The sequence below is a fragment of the Ranitomeya imitator genome, chromosome 2, assembly GCF_032444005.1.
Source record: "Ranitomeya imitator isolate aRanImi1 chromosome 2, aRanImi1.pri, whole genome shotgun sequence".
Classification (NCBI taxonomy): domain Eukaryota; kingdom Metazoa; phylum Chordata; class Amphibia; order Anura; family Dendrobatidae; genus Ranitomeya; species Ranitomeya imitator.
This window is the reverse complement of record NC_091283.1, coordinates 131524065-131541340: the sequence shown is the minus strand read 5'-3', so window position 1 is coordinate 131541340 and position 17276 is coordinate 131524065. Positions and strand designations below refer to the sequence as shown.

General features: G+C 42.9%; 1 protein-coding gene across 1 annotated transcript in view; it reads left to right on the top strand.

The window, feature by feature from the left end:
• ATRX (ATRX chromatin remodeler) overlaps positions 1-17276 on the top strand; it is a 246932-nt gene that overhangs the window by 179028 nt on the left and 50628 nt on the right. The window contains exons 21-23 of the mRNA XM_069747241.1: positions 16040-16177; positions 16654-16829; positions 16945-17062. Of these exons, the coding sequence (XP_069603342.1) occupies positions 16040-16177; positions 16654-16829; positions 16945-17062 (432 nt within the window). The remainder of the gene's footprint in view (positions 1-16039; positions 16178-16653; positions 16830-16944; positions 17063-17276) is intronic.

Genomic DNA, 17276 nt, shown 5'->3' with positions numbered 1-17276 from the left:
TTTAATTTATTTCATATTTTTTTTAAACATTTTTTTTTTTTTTGCTTTTGTCATGCTTCAATAGCCTCTATGGGAGGCTAGAAGCAGACATAGCCTGATCGGCTCTGCTACATAGCAGCGATCATCAGATCGCTCCTATGTAGCTTAATTACAGGCTTGCTATGAGCGCCGACCACAGGGTGGCACTCACAGCAGGCCGGCATCAGTAACCATAGAGGTCTCAAGGACCATCATGTGACGGGGGTTGGTGACTATCCAATCATGGTGACTATCCAATCATGTGACGGGGGTTGGTGATGTGCGCATTTCCAGCCGCGCAGCCGGAAGCGCTAGTTAAATGCTCTGTCAGCGTTTGACAGCGGCATTTAACTAGTTAATAGCGGCGGGTGGATCACGATTCCACTCGCCGCTATTGCGCGCACATGTCAGCTGTTCAAAACAGCTTTCATGTTGCGGCTTTGATGTAGGCTCAGCGCTGGAGCCCACATCAAAGCAGGGGATCTGACCTCGGACGTACTATCCCGTCTGAGGTCAGAAAGGGGTTAATGGGAAAAAGTGTTAATGCGCATTGGGGTCAGTTAACATGCTATAACTAACATGACAGGTTTCCTCTAAGGGTAAGTTCACACAGGGCGCTTTTGCCCCCTTTTTATGCTAATTTTCAGCTGCTTTTTACAATAGCAGCAAAGCCGATGAGATTTCAGAAATCTCATGCACACACATTGGTTTTTTGCTTGATCAGTGTTTTGTGCTTTGCTGTGTTTTTTGGACATAGAGCATGTCACTTTTTTCAGCGTTTTTGCTGCGTTTTTTCACCCATTGACTTGAATGGGTGTTGAAAAAAACACAGGTATCATTCTTTGCTGCGTTTTTGCTGCTGAAAATCCAAGGACATTAGCATGGACAAAGAGAGAAAAAAAACGCACCTAAACCTGCATTTTTGACGCAGCTTCTTTCCTGCCAAGATGATCAAGTTTTGCTGCAGAAAAAAGCAGCAAAAACGCCCTGTGTGAACTTACCCTTAGACTGTCATTTTGTCAGTCCCATGTAATTGATCAGAGCGGTGCTCGAGCATTCATACCACTGCTACATTCACATCGCTCGCCAGTCCAATATAAGTGAACAGGAGCTGTGGTGAATCATGTGCCTCCACCTCATTCATACAGGGGTTTTTGAGATCCCCGTTATTTATGGGACTCTGAGCGTTTGAACCCAAGTGATCACATTTTTAGTATTCATCTTATTACAAGGGTTGCTAATAGAGGGGTTTTCTTCACTAAATTTGAATTCAGATGTGTGTGTATCACGGTCCAGATATGCCTATGAAGCTGTCTGTGCGCTGGCTGTCCTACACGGATGCCTGAGTTCGGCCTTACTCTTTATTCATTATGATTATGAGCTTTCAGTGCTTTGGGGTGGTGTTTTTTGGGGAGGGGGAGAGGGATTTTTTCCTTGAAAGTGAATATTTGACCTGCACTATATCTCTTATGCTGCATGTTTTTCTTATTTCTTCCCCCTGGGTCCGGACATTGCAGTATAGCGCACGGTTATCGTCCAGTAGTTTCTGGCGTCACTAGACAGGGCTGAGATGCAGCTGTGCTGTTGTTTGGAGCTTGTTATGGCGGTGACTCAGAGCTGGCAGTGAACCTGGCTGCCAGTAAATGCAGCTATGGTGTGGTGCTCTGGCTCACTGCTGTGACTTTAAATAGGAAAACATTTACTGCTGGGAACCATTTAAATAAAAAAAAAAAAAAAAAAAGTTTGTGAACTGTTTGCATCTATCACGTTATACATTGCTGTGTCTTAGTTGTAATACACTGACATGTGTGATAAATAGACATTTCTTCCATCAGTATTATTTGGAACAAAATGGCTCTTCCCATGTTTGTGTTTTCTTCATTTTCTCTGTACCGTAGAGAATTGTTAATTTTTTTTAGGGATTTGGATGTTTCGCCCCCAGCAGTTCGCCCCGGGTACATTTACTTCACCTATGGGAAGTTATACCATCCAGCTGCCATACCATCACCCCAGAGGACCCTTTTAAGCCGCATCGGTCCCTACTGGCAGAATACCACAGGTGGCGTCACAAACAAACTTTATTCTTAAACTCCCTTTAAAGACCTTTCCCTTTACTTGGGCGCCCAGGGCCACGGACCGGGTTGCAGCCACCGTGACGTCCCCTTCAAGTACCGGACCCGGTACCGAGTACCCCACTGCCCTGGCGGGCAATTCAACTTGGCGTCACGAACAGGATTTACCGGGGGGCGAATTGCTATGGGCGAAACATCCTATAACCCATTTTTTACTACCTTGAGCATGCTGGAATCTGATGGGCGGTAGGCAGCAATTGGGGAGAGCCAAGAGAAGTCCACAAATCAAGTAGTGTCGTATTTTCCTGCATGAGTAGCATACTTAATCCAAGGCAGTCCATTCAGTTGCATTTTTTTTTCTAGGAAAGAATAAAAAATGTAGCGGTATTTAAATTCCTATACATGTCATGATCAACTCTTTTGAAGGGTAGCATCCATACCAACCAATGTTGTGTGGTAGATGCACTTCTTTAAATTCATGTCTTTAGGTTCAAATGGGGAACAACCGTGAGGCCGCCACAGCTTTACATGTTATGTGGCACCAATTATAAGATATCAATATGCTACATGCAAAGTCACCCTAATGAGGAATAAGATGTGTACCCATAGTCTTTTTTTTATATGGATACTAATAAACATACATTGCTTGCCCAATTTTTTTTGTAGGTTTTATATTTTACTGCAGATTTCTCCTTTGCATGACACGTTGAGCACAGTTAAATTTCTACAACATGTTGTTTTTCTTTTCTTTTTCTAAAGCTTGTGCACATTTATTGTTCTGGGCAAAAGCCACACCTGATATCTCCACACATCTGAATTCACCCTGCAGCCTCATTCAGACATCCAGTTTTCTTCCTGTACATTAAAAAAAAGCAACTACCCACTAGTGTGCTCAATCAGATTTTCATCAGGGTTTTTTTGTTGTCTGTCAGTTTTTAATATCGTGTCTAGTATGCAACAGGAAAACTATATCTTTGTACCATGTGCGGTAGATCGGCTCACTCGGCTGCATACGGAGATAGTCAGTGGAACACTGCGCCTTTAAGGATGCACTTGGTTTATTAGTATCACATAAACCAAGGTTTGGTAAAGAAAATACAGCCCTCTGGGCAAAACAAAACCATAGCAGTCTTTACACTAGTGGGGGGGGATCAGCCCACTTTAGGTTAACAATGTCCTTGCACAAGCACTATGTGCATAAACACTCTCCTGGAGTCTTCCTCTCTAGGCACTCAATAGCCCAGACTAACCCTGGAGTTCAGCTATTTAAAGCGAGACCATGTGAGTCTCCATCATGTGACTGATCAGATGATCCTGACATCACACAGGTCCTGTCAGGACTCTGCATGTGGAGATACGGTAGACCCTCTCCCACCCGCTCTGGAGGTCCACTAAAACCAGACCATAATATAACTTTCAATAAACCGACCCAACACATAGTGTGCTGGAGGAAACTATTCTGGTTTTACATCACTGACGCCATCATGCGCAGTGATACTTATCTCCCCTCCATAACGTCACCAGTGACTGTCACGCATGTTAGGGTATGTGCGCACGTTGAGCATTTGTTTCCTGAATTTTCTGCAACGTTTCTGCATCTCTAGGAATTTATTGCCAGCAATAACGCACCTGAAAAACGCATGTTTTTTATACTGTTTTGGTGAAAGTAAAGAGTTAAACACACTCTGAGAATAAAACGCATTCTTTAATCATTTAAATCAACTCCGTATACTCACCCCTGGTCCTATGGTAATCCAAGGGTTAAAGGGCCACTGTCACCCCCTCCAGCCGTTATAATCTAAAAGAGCCACCTTGTGCAGCAGTAATGCTGCATTCTAGCAAGGTGGCTCTTTTAGTTTTTGGTGCATGTATTCCCCAAATAAAGCGTTTTATTACTTCTCCAAAATACCTGTCTTTATCCAGGGAGGCAGGTCCTCACCCCCCTGCTTGAAACGCCACCCTGCCGTCACTCAAATATTCAGGGGCTCCGGGCACCGCCCCCTCCGCGCTGTTATCGCTTGAAATCCGGCGCCTGCACTGTGTACTACTGTGTGGGGCAGGCGCAAAGAGCTCTGGCCGTCTGACGTCACAGCCACGCTTGCAGACTGCGCGTGTGCGGACAGTGCGGCCACCCACCTTGGGAATCCCAGCCCCGCAGTGTGTTATGCATTATGCACAGTGCGGGGCTGGGATTCATAGGCAGGGCGGCCGCACAGGCGCAGTCTGCAAGCCTGGCTGTGACGTCAGATGGCCAGAGCTCACTGCGCATGCCCCACACAGTAGTACACAGCACAGGCGCCGGATTTCAAGCGAAAAAAGCGCGGAGGGGGCGGTGCCCGGAGCCCCTGAATATTTGAGTGACTGCAGTCTGGCGTTTCAAGCAGGGGGGTGAGGACCTGTCTCCCTGGATAAAGACAGGTATTTTGGAGAAGTAATAAAATGCTTTATTTGGGGAATACATGCACCAAAAACTAAAAGAGCCACCTTGTTAGAATGCAGCATTACTGCTGCACAAGGTGGCTCTTTTAGTTTATAACGGCTGGAGGGGGTGACAGTGGCCCTTTAAAGTGATGTCCCACATTGTCACCAGCCTATGTAGGAGCGTTCACAGAATGAACCCTACATAGGCTATAACCAATCTGCACGTACTGCTACACCTGGCGGCGGTGACTTGCAGGGGGTCATTAGGGCTCATACTCATCTGCGAGAAGAATGGACGAGAGCTATCCGATTAAAAAAAAAAAAATTGGATTGCGTTTAGACCAATGGTAATCTTAGTCCCTGCTCTTCTGCATTTTTTTTTTCTCAGCTGAATTTGGACTCAGAAAAAAATTGCAGCATGCTTCGATTGTCTTCGTATATCGGACGTGACTCACCCATGTCCTTGAAAACCCGACGTTTCATCTGCCGTGTACCTTAAAATCACAGTGTGACCTGACAAAATAGAAGAGATGGATACACACACAATACATAAATATAAAAATGTTAGTGACATAATTAGTACAGTAATTGTGTAACTTACTGTAAATGTATTTAATTAACAATAATTTTTCTTAAAATAAATTGGCATGGTCTTCTGCATAATTTTCATAACCAGCAGAGAGAAAGCGGACAGCTGTAGGCTGATGTTTATAGCCTTCCTGGGAAGAGGGTAATAACCATGGAGCTTCCCAGGCTATTAATATTATCACACATCTGTATACTTAGCCTTTCCTGGTTATAAAAAGGGCTGACCTCCCAAAAAATGATGTAGGGTCACCCTGTATTTAATAGCCAGAAAAGGCTAAGCAGACAGCTGCCGGCTAATATTAATGGCCTATGAAGGGGCCATGGATATTGTCCAGTCCTAGACTGAAAACACCAGCTGCCCCAGAAAAGGCACATCCATAAGATGTGCCAAATCTGGCACTTGGCCTCGTCCTTCCCACTTTCCCTGGTGGCAAGTGGTGTGATAATTGGAAGAGGGGGGTCGAAGTCACCTTTGTATGGTCAGGTGACATCAAGCCATTATTTCCTTTAATTGAAATAACGACACTCCTTTATTGAATCTGAATTAAACCATACAAGTAACTAACAACAGGAGAACAGAACTTTGTCTTCTTGCAGACACGTTTTGCTTCTCTCTGAGCTTTGTTGTATTGTAACAATATTGTAATCCTATCTGCCTGTGAGCTGAGGGGAACCTGAAGATGTGTCAGGTGTAATCACACACAGCTCTGTAGTGAGATCAGGAGAGCAGCTATCACACTGGTAACCATAACACTTCACACCGGTAATTCCCCCTAATATTTAAAGGGAACCTGTCACCCCGTTTTTTGAGATTGAGCTATAAATACTGTTAAATAGGGCCTGCGCTGTGTGTTCCTATAGTGTATGTAGATGCAAACTCGGCTTTGGGAAAATGGCCGCCGCGATCTCTAATGCGCACGCGCGGCATCCCGCGGCCATTTTCCTGAAGCCCCGTGCAGCAGAGCACTCGATCTGCGCACGCGCGGCCCCAGGAAGATGGCCGCCCCCACCGACGAAAGGGATGACAGCACAGATCGCGCGCTGCTTGTTCACCACTACGCCACCAACGTAAAGCTGAGGAAGACTTTGGTAAGTTATTTCTCAGCATAGGTAGGGAATCGGGGTACACTACATACACTATAGGAACACACAGCGCAGGCCCTATTTAACAGTATTTATAGCTCAATCTCAAAAAACGGGGTGACAGGTTCCCTTTAAAGCAAGCTCTGGAGGCATCACACTGGTAACCATTACACATCACACTGGTAACCATTACACATCACACCGATAATTCCCCCTTATACAGGTCCTTCTCAAAAAATTAGCATATAGTGTTAAATTTCATTATTTACCATAATGTAATGATTACAATTAAACTTTCATATATTATAGATTCATTATCCACCAACTGAAATTTGTCAGGTCTTTTATTGTTTTAATACTGATGATTTTGGCATACAACTCCTGATAACCCAAAAAACCTGTCTCAATAAATTAGCATATCAAGAAAAGGTTCTCTAAACGACCTATTACCCTAATCTTCTGAATCAACTAATTAACTCTAAACACATGCAAAAGATACCTGAGGCTTTTATAAACTCCCTGCCTGGTTCATTACTCAAAACCCCCATCATGGGTAAGACTAGCGACCTGACAGATGTCAAGAAGGCCATCATTGACACCCTCAAGCAAGAGGGTAAGACCCAGAAAGAAATTTCTCAACAAATAGGCTGTTCCCAGAGTGCTGTATCAAGGCACCTCAATGGTAAGTCTGTTGGAAGGAAACAATGTGGCAGAAAACGCTGTACAACGAGAAGAGGAGACCGGACCCTGAGGAAGATTGTGGAGAAGGACCGATTCCAGACCTTGGGGAACCTGAGGAAGCAGTGGACTGAGTCTGGTGTGGAAACATCCAGAGCCACCGTGCACAGGCGTGTGCAGGAAATGGGCTACAGGTGCCGCATTCCCCAGGTGAAGCCACTTTTGAACCATAAACAGCGGCAGAGGCGCCTGACCTGGGCTACAGAGAAGCAGCACTGGACTGTTGCTAAGTGGTCCCAAGTACTTTTTTCTGATGAAAGCAAATTTTGCATGTCATTCGGAAATCAAGGTGCCAGAGTCTGGAGGAAGACTGGGGAGAAGGAAATGCCAAAATGCCTGAAGTCCTGTGTCAAGTACCCACAGTCAGTGATGGTGTGGGGTGCCATGTCAGCTGCTGGTGTTGGTCGACTGTGTTTCATCAAGGGCAGGGTCAATGCAGCTAGCTATCAGGAGATTTTGGAGCACTTCATGCTTCCATCGGCTGAAATGCTTTATGGAGATGAAGATTTCATTTTTCAGCACGACCTGGCACCTGGTCACAGTGCCAAAACCACTGGTAAATGGTTTACTGACCATGGTATTGCTGTGCTCAATTGGCCTGCCAACTCTCCTGACCTGAACCCCATAGAGAATCTGTGGGATATTGTGAAGAGAAAGTTGAGAGACGCAAGACCCAACACTCTGGATGAGCTTAAGGCCGCTATTGAAGCATCCTGGGCCTCCATAACATCTCAGCAGTGTCACAGGCTGATTGCCTCCATGCCACGCCGCATTGAAGCAGTCATTTCTGCCAAAGGATTCCCGACCAAGTATTGAGTGCATAACTGAACATTATTATTTGTTGTTTTTTTTTGTTTGTTATTAAAAAACACTTTTATTTGATTGGATGGGTGAAATATGCTAATTTATTGAGACAGGTTTTTTGGGTTATCAGGAGTTGTATGCCAAAATCATCAGTATTAAAACAATAAAAGACCTGACAAATTTCAGTTGGTGGATAATGAATCTATAATATATGAAAGTTTAATTGTAATCATTACATTATGGTAAATAATGAAATTTAACACTATATGCTAATTTTTTGAGAAGGACCTGTATTTAAAGCAAGCTCTGGAGGCAGAGTTATCTTCCCGGCAGCGTCCTCCCCAGAGCCTGGAAGAGGTCATTGATAAAAGACGATTTCTCCACAACAAGGCATCTGATATGAGGCATACAGGGAGGACTGGTTTCAGCAGTCTATAACCTGCATGCCCTTATTAATAGTTTAGATAGGTCAAATGTGGTGACGGATTCCGTTTAAAAGGTATCAACCAAAAAGACTCTCAATTTTAAATATTTTTCATATGCAACAAATTGATGGAAGATTCTCAAACTCCTAGCAAACAGTAGATGAATATTTGACAGCACTGGGATGCGATCAGTGTGCTATCAGTAGACATGGATTGATTTATGACTACTATAAAAAATGGACGCCTGTGGTTTGTATTTGTTTTTTTTTTGTTGTTGTTGTTTTTTTTGTGCACAATAATGAAGGCGATAGTGAAGACCGGACATCTGAATATGACCTAATAGTGGGTTACAGCGTGCTGCAAAAACTAATTTGACCATAATGTGTGGACTCTCCATTAGTGGTGGTTTCATTTCTTAGCCATTATTTGTTACTTTTCTCTATGGTTAAGAAACCACTAAATCTATGTTTTAATAACCTCATGTAGTAACATTGGTGACCACAGCGTGAACCTGGCAATTACTGGTCATACATGGACCTTGTCTTTCACTCTCTGGGATTGTCATATTTTTTTTTTCAATCTGCCTGTGCATCCGGGTATGATCGCGTTCAGTACACTTTCGATAACAGTTTTGTCATCGTCCATGTTGGCGTAAGAAATTCACCGCTCAAGCAGAAAAAATAAACTGTTCTCTTGAGATGTCTGTGTGGGGCTGAGTCCTGGGTCTTGTGCGCAGTCATTTGATGCCTTGTTTAAACTCCAGCCGTGGTCACTGAGTAAAGCGGAGAATTGGGGCAGTCATATGTTTTGTATTTATTTTCCTTCTAGAATTCTGTAAATCTTGTAATCTACCCTTTCAAGCACTTACGTTATTTTTGTGTCTCTCCTCATTTATTATTGAGTTACCGTATATGTAAGGTGCATGTTATAGGCTAATACTGATTAGAGATTAAAAGCTGTCAGAGCTTTATGGTGCACTTTGTCAGAACCATGTGTGTCTAAATGCCGTACTCATTACCATGCAAAGCTTTGTACTCGTCCTAATTGACTCGAACATCTCATTGCTGGTTTGTGTTAGCAGCGTTTATTTCACCTCTTCTCAGGGTAAGAAAATAACCTGGAGCTTGATTGCACTTGCCTTTGATTTCTTCTTTAATAACTCTTGCATTGTTTTTTTGCTTACTTTGGTCTAACATAACCCTGAAGGCTTTGTTTTTTATGTTTCTACTGAGGGCATGCTTTAGAAATCCATACTTCCTATTATCACTGGTCACTCTGCATAGTCCAAAGTATCTTTCCTTTTACTACTTTGCACATCATAAAACGGGAAAGTGCTTCCCTTCTCCGGAACACTTTCTTTTGGTCCTGGGCAAAAGGTATAAAGAGCACAGCTTGATCGTTCTTAATGACTGTGTTCCAGTAGTAGAAGACATAGATGTACATACTTTGCTGTCACTATGTGATTATTCATCTGCTTCTAAGGCCTAGTTCCACTGATAGCCAGAAAATGTGACTTTGGTATAGGTTACTACCCCTGGAAGGAGTTCATGATGCCAAGATGGAGATTGAGGCTGATGTTGTCCTGGAGGTTCCTGTTAGCCGATCATACACCCGATACTCGTTCAGACAATATCTATAATTCAAACAAAAAGTTACTTTGGGTGCAACCCGACAGTGCTCAAAAGCATACGTTGGCAACTTGGGGACCAGGGGAACCTTTCTTAAGCTTGTGTGTAACGGACTGCTTAACCCTGCTGCTCTGCTCATATTGGCTATACACTTGTGCTGTACACTGACCTAATAAAGTCTGTTAGTTTTGACATTTAGCTACTCTGTGCGTATTATTTAAATACCAGTTGCCTTATATAGCTGTATTTGAACATGGTTGGTCAAAAACAAATGAAAAATCAAAATTTCAGTTTGCTTTTTCTTTAGAAAAAGGTTGTACATGTTCACTTATTGGTATTTTCAGGCATTCTTACATTCTGCATAGAAATAACTCACGTGTGCTTTACATAAATATTTATTACAACAACGTGTAATATTTATCACACAAAGATGGATAAATGCTGCATGTTTTCCTGTTTTGGAGGCTGCTCCTTCACTCAGGGGTTTTAATTTTCTTCCTAAAATAGATGGCATAACAAGTGACCTTCTTAATTCTTCCAGAAAGAGTCTTTGTTTATGCAGTTTATTTCACGCCGAAAAGCTAATGCATTGTAGGCAGATCCATCAAGAATGTTCTAAAATATAAGTATTGGCCACCTTTTGCATTTACATATGTTCGTAGCTGATAGTTGTTCTTGTGTATCAACTGCCCCTTTGATGGAATTATAATCTCAACTCTTGCATTGTCATGGTGCAGAATGACGTGTATTTTTGGGGGAAATGTAAGAAACCACTGTCGTATCTCCAGTAAAGTAAACATCTATTTTTACTAAGGATACCTTGCAGAAGTTCAGGCTTGCTTTTTCTTAGTGCCCAGCTATGTAAGTTTTCATTTTAGCAACGGCTGCTCAAGTTGGTGCGATGTAAAAAAAAAAAAAAATATGTCACATTTTGTCCTCTTAGTCCATACATCAAAGCTGAAACAACTCGCATGCACTGCTTCTTTTTAGGTTTTTCTCCAGGATTTTTTTCTGTATACACCGGAGCATTTAGAGCGAATTAACTGCTGCTGTCACAGTGTCCATATCTTAGGAAAAAAACACTCATAATAACACCTACCCATAAACAGACAGCCTAACCTTGATTTCCAGATCCTCATAATAAATAATCTGCAGCTTCACCAACTTTTTTCAGGTCAAATTAACCCTGCTGTACTGTTTGGGTCTAAGGAAACCTGTCATCAGATTTCCTGTTATTAAACTGTTGCCCAAGGAGTAAGGTTTCTCTTTATGGAGAGTGACATTCCAGGTCTGGCATGCCAGTATGAGGAGACTTAAACGCCTTGCATGCTCCTCTGGGAAACTAAAAATGCAGATGGTCTCTTCACAGAGTAAGAAGATTTGAACTCTAGCGCCACCTATGGACTGCTGCCCATACGTTCTGTGCCTTCCAGTTAGGATCTGAAGAAACCATTCAGATGGGTGTGTACAAACCAACCTCAACACTTGCTGTGAGCTCTGACCCAGCCCCATCAATAGATAGAGGGGCTCTGTTAGTGAGCTCACAGCGGGTGCCGAGGTTGGTCTGTAAATGCCCATTGTGCCTCTTGGTATTGATTAGCATACACCGTGTAGTGTATAAAAATCATTTTTACGGTATGTCCGGCTTCAGGGGCACACTGAGCATTCTAAACCTAATTAGGAGGCACATACCTAGATGATAATGGTTAACCTGAGGACAAGTTCTATTTAAATTGGTTTTCACTTTCCAGGGAAGTACTTTTTTATTGTTGTTGCTTGTTTTTAACCCCTTTATGGACCAAACCATTTTTTTTCTATGTATATATTTTTTCATTTTCACCATTCATCTGTGACTGCTCAGAGCAATGACTTTTTTTCTTCTTGTTATGTAGACATATCTGCATGAGGGTTTTTTTTTTCCAGGCATGAGTTGTAGTCTTTTAATTCATCCTCTGTGTGGGGTGAAATGGAAACAAATGCAAATTCTGCTGTTGAGTTGTTTTTTTTTTATGGCATGCCCTACAAATGACTTTACTCTGTCAGCATGGCTACATTAATACCAAACAACTGTCTTTTTATGTCCTAAGACCAAAAGGTTTTCGGTCAATGGACTTGTCTAAGGGCTTGTGTTTTGTTTTTGCCAGGCAAAGTTGGAACTTTTTTTTTCTGTTTTGAGGTGTTTTTTGGTTGTCATTTATTTGTGTGTGTACTTTGTAATTCTGATACCAGAACTAATGGAACCTAAAAAGATCCTTGTAGTATTTTTATCTTGTAAGCTGTTCCTTGTACTCATGGTGATGCCACCTGTGACCCACCCCTTCCTCTGCAAGCCAGGAACTGCTCTGCTGCCAGTGGCAACATTGAACCCCATTCACACTTGCCTGTATTCTACATAGCGGTCGATGTAGATCTTATTTCAGAACAAAGACTATTTCCATCCCATTCATGTGACTAGTGTTCACATGGAGTGGAAAAGTATCTGGATGGATTTTTGGTGCGAACAATTAAATGAGCGGCATGTCAATTTTGGATAACAAATGCAAGAACTAGTCCATATTGAACTAGATACTGGGGCTTATCTGTGTGCCGGTCTTCTGTAGACTCGGTGGCACATCCATTTCAGGCTTGCTTCACACTAGCGTTCGGCAGGGCTGCGGATGGCCCCGCCCACTTCTGCATGCTTCCTGCGTACCTTATCTTTTACATTGGGTACGCAGGCCATGCCTATGTATATGGATGCCTTTGCATGCTTTTTTTTGATGGTGCGCTGACTGCAACAAAATGCAACATGTTGCGTTCGGCGCAGCGTGAAAATGATGCATGCGGAGGCATCCGCATACATCCGTATGGCCTGCCTACCCAATGTTAAAGATGGGTACGCAGGACGCATGCAGACGTAGGCGGAGCTGAAGGAAGAGGCGGGGCTTCACAGAGGAAGAAGGCTGCCATCCGCATCCCTGACGAACGCAAGTCTGAATCCAGCCTAAGCCTAACCGTGACCATAACAATCTTTGGTGACATATGTGGATGAAACTCATGATCTTCGCTAAATGCCGATCTGAGGAACAAAAGCTTCTGCCATGGCAGGGTGTAGAGTGGCACATTTGGCACCCATTCCCCATTATTGGGTTGTTCTGTGAGGGTGGGATAGCATGTTTTGGTTCAGGGCTTCCTTTTTTTTTTAGACAGAATTTGGGTCCATCTAGAAACAAATGGCAGTGGGCACTATAGTGCTCCATCTACCCACATAATACAGCAGGCAGCTCCCTCACCCATCTACAGTGTGGACGGTCACCAGGAGCCAGGCACATCCGTCACTGGTTTGAGCTTTACAATTGCCATTTGAATCAGTCTTTAAATTGATTGCAGCTTAAAGCAAGTTGATTGTAATCGGCCATCGTTTTTCAGCTAAACAACAGTTTAGAGCAAAATTTCTACTACTGGACAGCCACACTTAAAATAAAAGCAATGCATACTGGCTTACCGCAGTCGTGCCGTTCCCACTGTTCTTGGGAGTGAGGTGATGTTGGCATCAGCAGGCACATGACAACAATCTGAGGCCACATTTTGGAAGGAGCCTTTACTATTTCAGTAGTTGTCTACCCTAATAAAAGATGTGATGACCTGCAGCCAAAAAGCAGCTGCTCATTGGCTACTGCAGTCATGTGACAAAATGCTGAGTGCAAGACATTAGTATGCATTGTTTTGATTGCAATTGGATTGATAAAACAGGAGCTGCTCAGTAACGGACATCACCACCTTTTGACAATCAAACTGCTTTTGGCAATAAATTGTAAGACAGGTCCCAATTTGAGAACCCGGACTAACCAGTGCTCCAATCCTTTTTAATACTGTAGTACGTCCCTTCTAATAGATCTATCCTGGAAGCTTTCCTTCTATGTGTTAGTCGCAGTACAGAAGTGTGCAGGTGACAGGGTCCCCTCTACCTTACAAGTGCCACAGTTTCTTTCCACCCACTCGGATTCAGTGGTTTGTGAGGTTGCTAGGCCGGGTTCACATTGCGTTAATGGCAATGTGCTGACGGCATCCATTACATAGCGGCACGAACGCTATGTAACGGATGCGTTAGCGCAACCATTGACTGCAATTAAGTAGTGCATCGCTAACGCATGTCATAACCGGCATGTGTTAGCGATGTGCAGTCATTGTGTGACGGACCCTCGGACACAGTCTGCAGCATCTGCACTAGCACGATCACATAATGCGATCTTTAACGGCACTTGCGTTAACGCAGTACGTTTAACACATGCATCGAACGGACTGCCCTAACGCAATGTGAACCTGGCCTTAGCTACATTAACTATAGAAATGAAGATATTTCATAGCACTGTATAATTAATCAGAGTTTAATGTCTGTATGCAGATGTTTATTAACCCCTTCATGACGGAGCCCTTTTGCGGTTTTGTTTTTCGCTTCCCTCCTTCCCAGAGCCATAACTTTTTTATTTTTCCACAGTTTGAAGAAAAAAGTTGACAGCACCGCTCTGTGGCAAAGTCTGTGTCACAGGTGTGATTAGCAAATACAGGCTAAACCTCAGGATCCCGGGTGCTTGTCCAGAAAAAGACATAGTCATGTGTCATAAGAATAAGGAGATGGATAGCACTCACCGATCCTTTCAAAATTCCATGCTTTATTCAAACCATTAAAACATCATGGCCAGGAGAGTGGATCTAGGAGTGTACAAGCCAGTGCTGACGACGGCCGTTTCGCGCTAAACGGCGCTTCCACGGGTCAAGCGGGACGAGTTGTACTTTTGAACGACACCATTGGTTTTACCATATCTTATACTAGAAATTGGTAAAAAAAATTCAAATGTGGTGAAATTCCAAAAAAAAGTGCAATCCCACACTTGTTTTTTGTTTGGCTTTTTTGCTAAGTTCACTAAATGCTAAAACTGACCTGACATTGTGAGTCTCCAGGTCATTACGAGTTCATAGACACCAAACATGTCTAGGTTATTTTTTTTTTATCTAAGTGGTGGAAAAAAAATCCAAAGTTTGCTAAAACAAAGAAAAAATTGTGCAATTTTCCGATACCTGTAGCGGTTCCTTTTTTTGGGATCTCGGGTCTTGTGAGGGCTTATTTTTTACACGCCAAGCTGACTTTTTTTAGTGATACCATTTCGGTGCAGATACGTTCTTTTGATCGCCCGTTACTACATTTTAATGCAATGTCGCAGCAACCAAAAAGAGAGTAATTCTGGAGTTTTGAATTTTTATTCTCCCTATGCTGTTTAGCAATCAGGTTAATCCTTTTTTTTATTGATAGATCAGGCAATTCTGAATGCGGCGATAACAAATATGTGTATGTTTTATTTTATTTTTATTTTTTTATGGGGCGAAAGGGGGTGATTTAAACTTTTATATTTTTTTCATATTGTTTTTCAACGTTTTTTTTTTTTTCTTTTGCCATGCTTCAATACTCTCCATGGGAGACGAGAAGCAGGCACAACTCGATCAGCTCTGCTACATAGCAGCGATCATCAGATCGCTCCTATGTAGCTGAATTCCTGCATTGCTATGAGCGCCGACCACAGGGTGGCGCTCACAGCAAGCCGGCATCAGTAACCATAGAGGTCTCAAAGAGACCTCGGGGGTCAGCGATGTGTCGGCATGACAACCAGATCACTTGACGGGGGTCAGCGATGCGCACATTTCCGGCTCGATGGCTGAAGCGCTAGTTAAATGCCGCTGTCAGCGTTAATAGCGGCGTGTGGATCGCGATTCCACCCGCCGCTATTGCGGGCACATGTCATCTGTACAAAACAGCTGACATGTCGCGGCTTTGATGTGGGCTTACCGCCGGAGCCAGCATCAAAGGGGGAGACACGGCATGTGCAGTACTAGTACGATGCATGTCGCGAAGGGGTTAAAGTGACCTTTTGGTTAAGGATATAAATCTCACAAACCAAGGGCAGTGTCTTGTTTTGCGTGTTACTGTGGATCCGCCAATGCACAATTATCCACAAAGACCGCCAGCTTTTGGCTACCTATGCTTTAGTCTAGGATACCCCTTCTTCTCGCAGATCTGCCTGTGCTGCTGAGGTCCGTCCTGGACTGCTGGTATCTGTATGCTGACTTTTTTTTTTCTTTGTAGTGTTTCAGTGTAACCAGATAGGTTCCCGTTATTGCGCTATATATGAGCTAATGTTTTCTACAGTAGTGATATAGAATATATAAGTGAAGTCATGAGTTGGTGTTTGCTGGCTTTCCATATATTTATTTTTCTCTTTCCCTCCAGGCCCAGACTTTGTGGTATGTGATGAAGGCCATATTCTTAAAAACGAAGCATCTGCTGTTTCAAAGGCTATGAATTCTATAAGAACAAAAAGAAGAATAATCCTGACCGGAACACCACTGCAGAATAATTTGGTGGAATGTAAGTAGTTTCTTTTATATCTTGTTTATTCTTATTTTATTTTTTCTATGGACTTGACACCCTTGAAGCCTGTACAGATATTTTTTTTGTCCCAAAGCATTTCGCCCGAGACTGGTGTACTTACTTTAAAGATCCATTGTTGTGTAAAACATTTGAAAAGTTTTTCTCTCCAAAAAGTTCGAGCTTGTGTGGAAGCTTTCTAGAAGCTTTATACAGTTGTTCTAATATGGATTTTTAAAGCAAGTACACCAGCCTCCTTAGGGCCAGCAGATTTATTCATGTATGCAGATTGTATTTTGAAGTCTGGTGACAGGTCCTTTTTCAGTTTTGCTTGTTAAGCCGTGAATACTCATGATCAACTCTAATTTGAAGATCCCTGATATAAGGGACTCCGTTTTACCGTTTATTGGTAGTTTGCAGCATTTTTATGCGTTGTGCATTTCCAAGCCTAGTGCTAATTCTGAACTTCTTTACAGACCACTGCATGGTTAACTTCATCAAGGAAAACTTACTCGGCTCTATCAAGGAATTTCGAAATCGTTTCATGAATCCTATACAGAACGGGCAGTGCGCAGACTCCACCATGGTGGACGTCAGAGTGATGAAGAAACGTGCTCATATTCTCTATGAAATGCTGGCCGGTTGTGTACAGGTGAGGTGTAATGTTGAACTGATGGATGGTTTTGGGTCTCTGTAGCTAGTGTGCGAGAAACCATCATTGCATTGTGAGTATCTAACTTATAACAACTGCTGGTCGTTTATTTCAGAGAAGAGACTACACTGCTCTGACAAAATTTTTACCACCCAAGTATGAATATGTCTTATCGGTTCGGATAACTCCAATACAGTGCAAATTGTATCGTTACTATCTGGACAATATAGCAGGTAGGTAGTTGGTGAGTCTGTGACTGGAGTTGTGCTTGACGTGCTCATATTTCTTATTGAAATGTTTATGAAAACAGAAATTGAGGAGGAAGTACGGGTTTATACATGTTCTAGGGGTCTTCACAAGTTTTAAAGTTATCTCCTATCCGAGGGATAGGTAATCATTTTCTGATTGCTGGGGGTCTGACCGCTATAGCCGCCCACCAATCCCCAG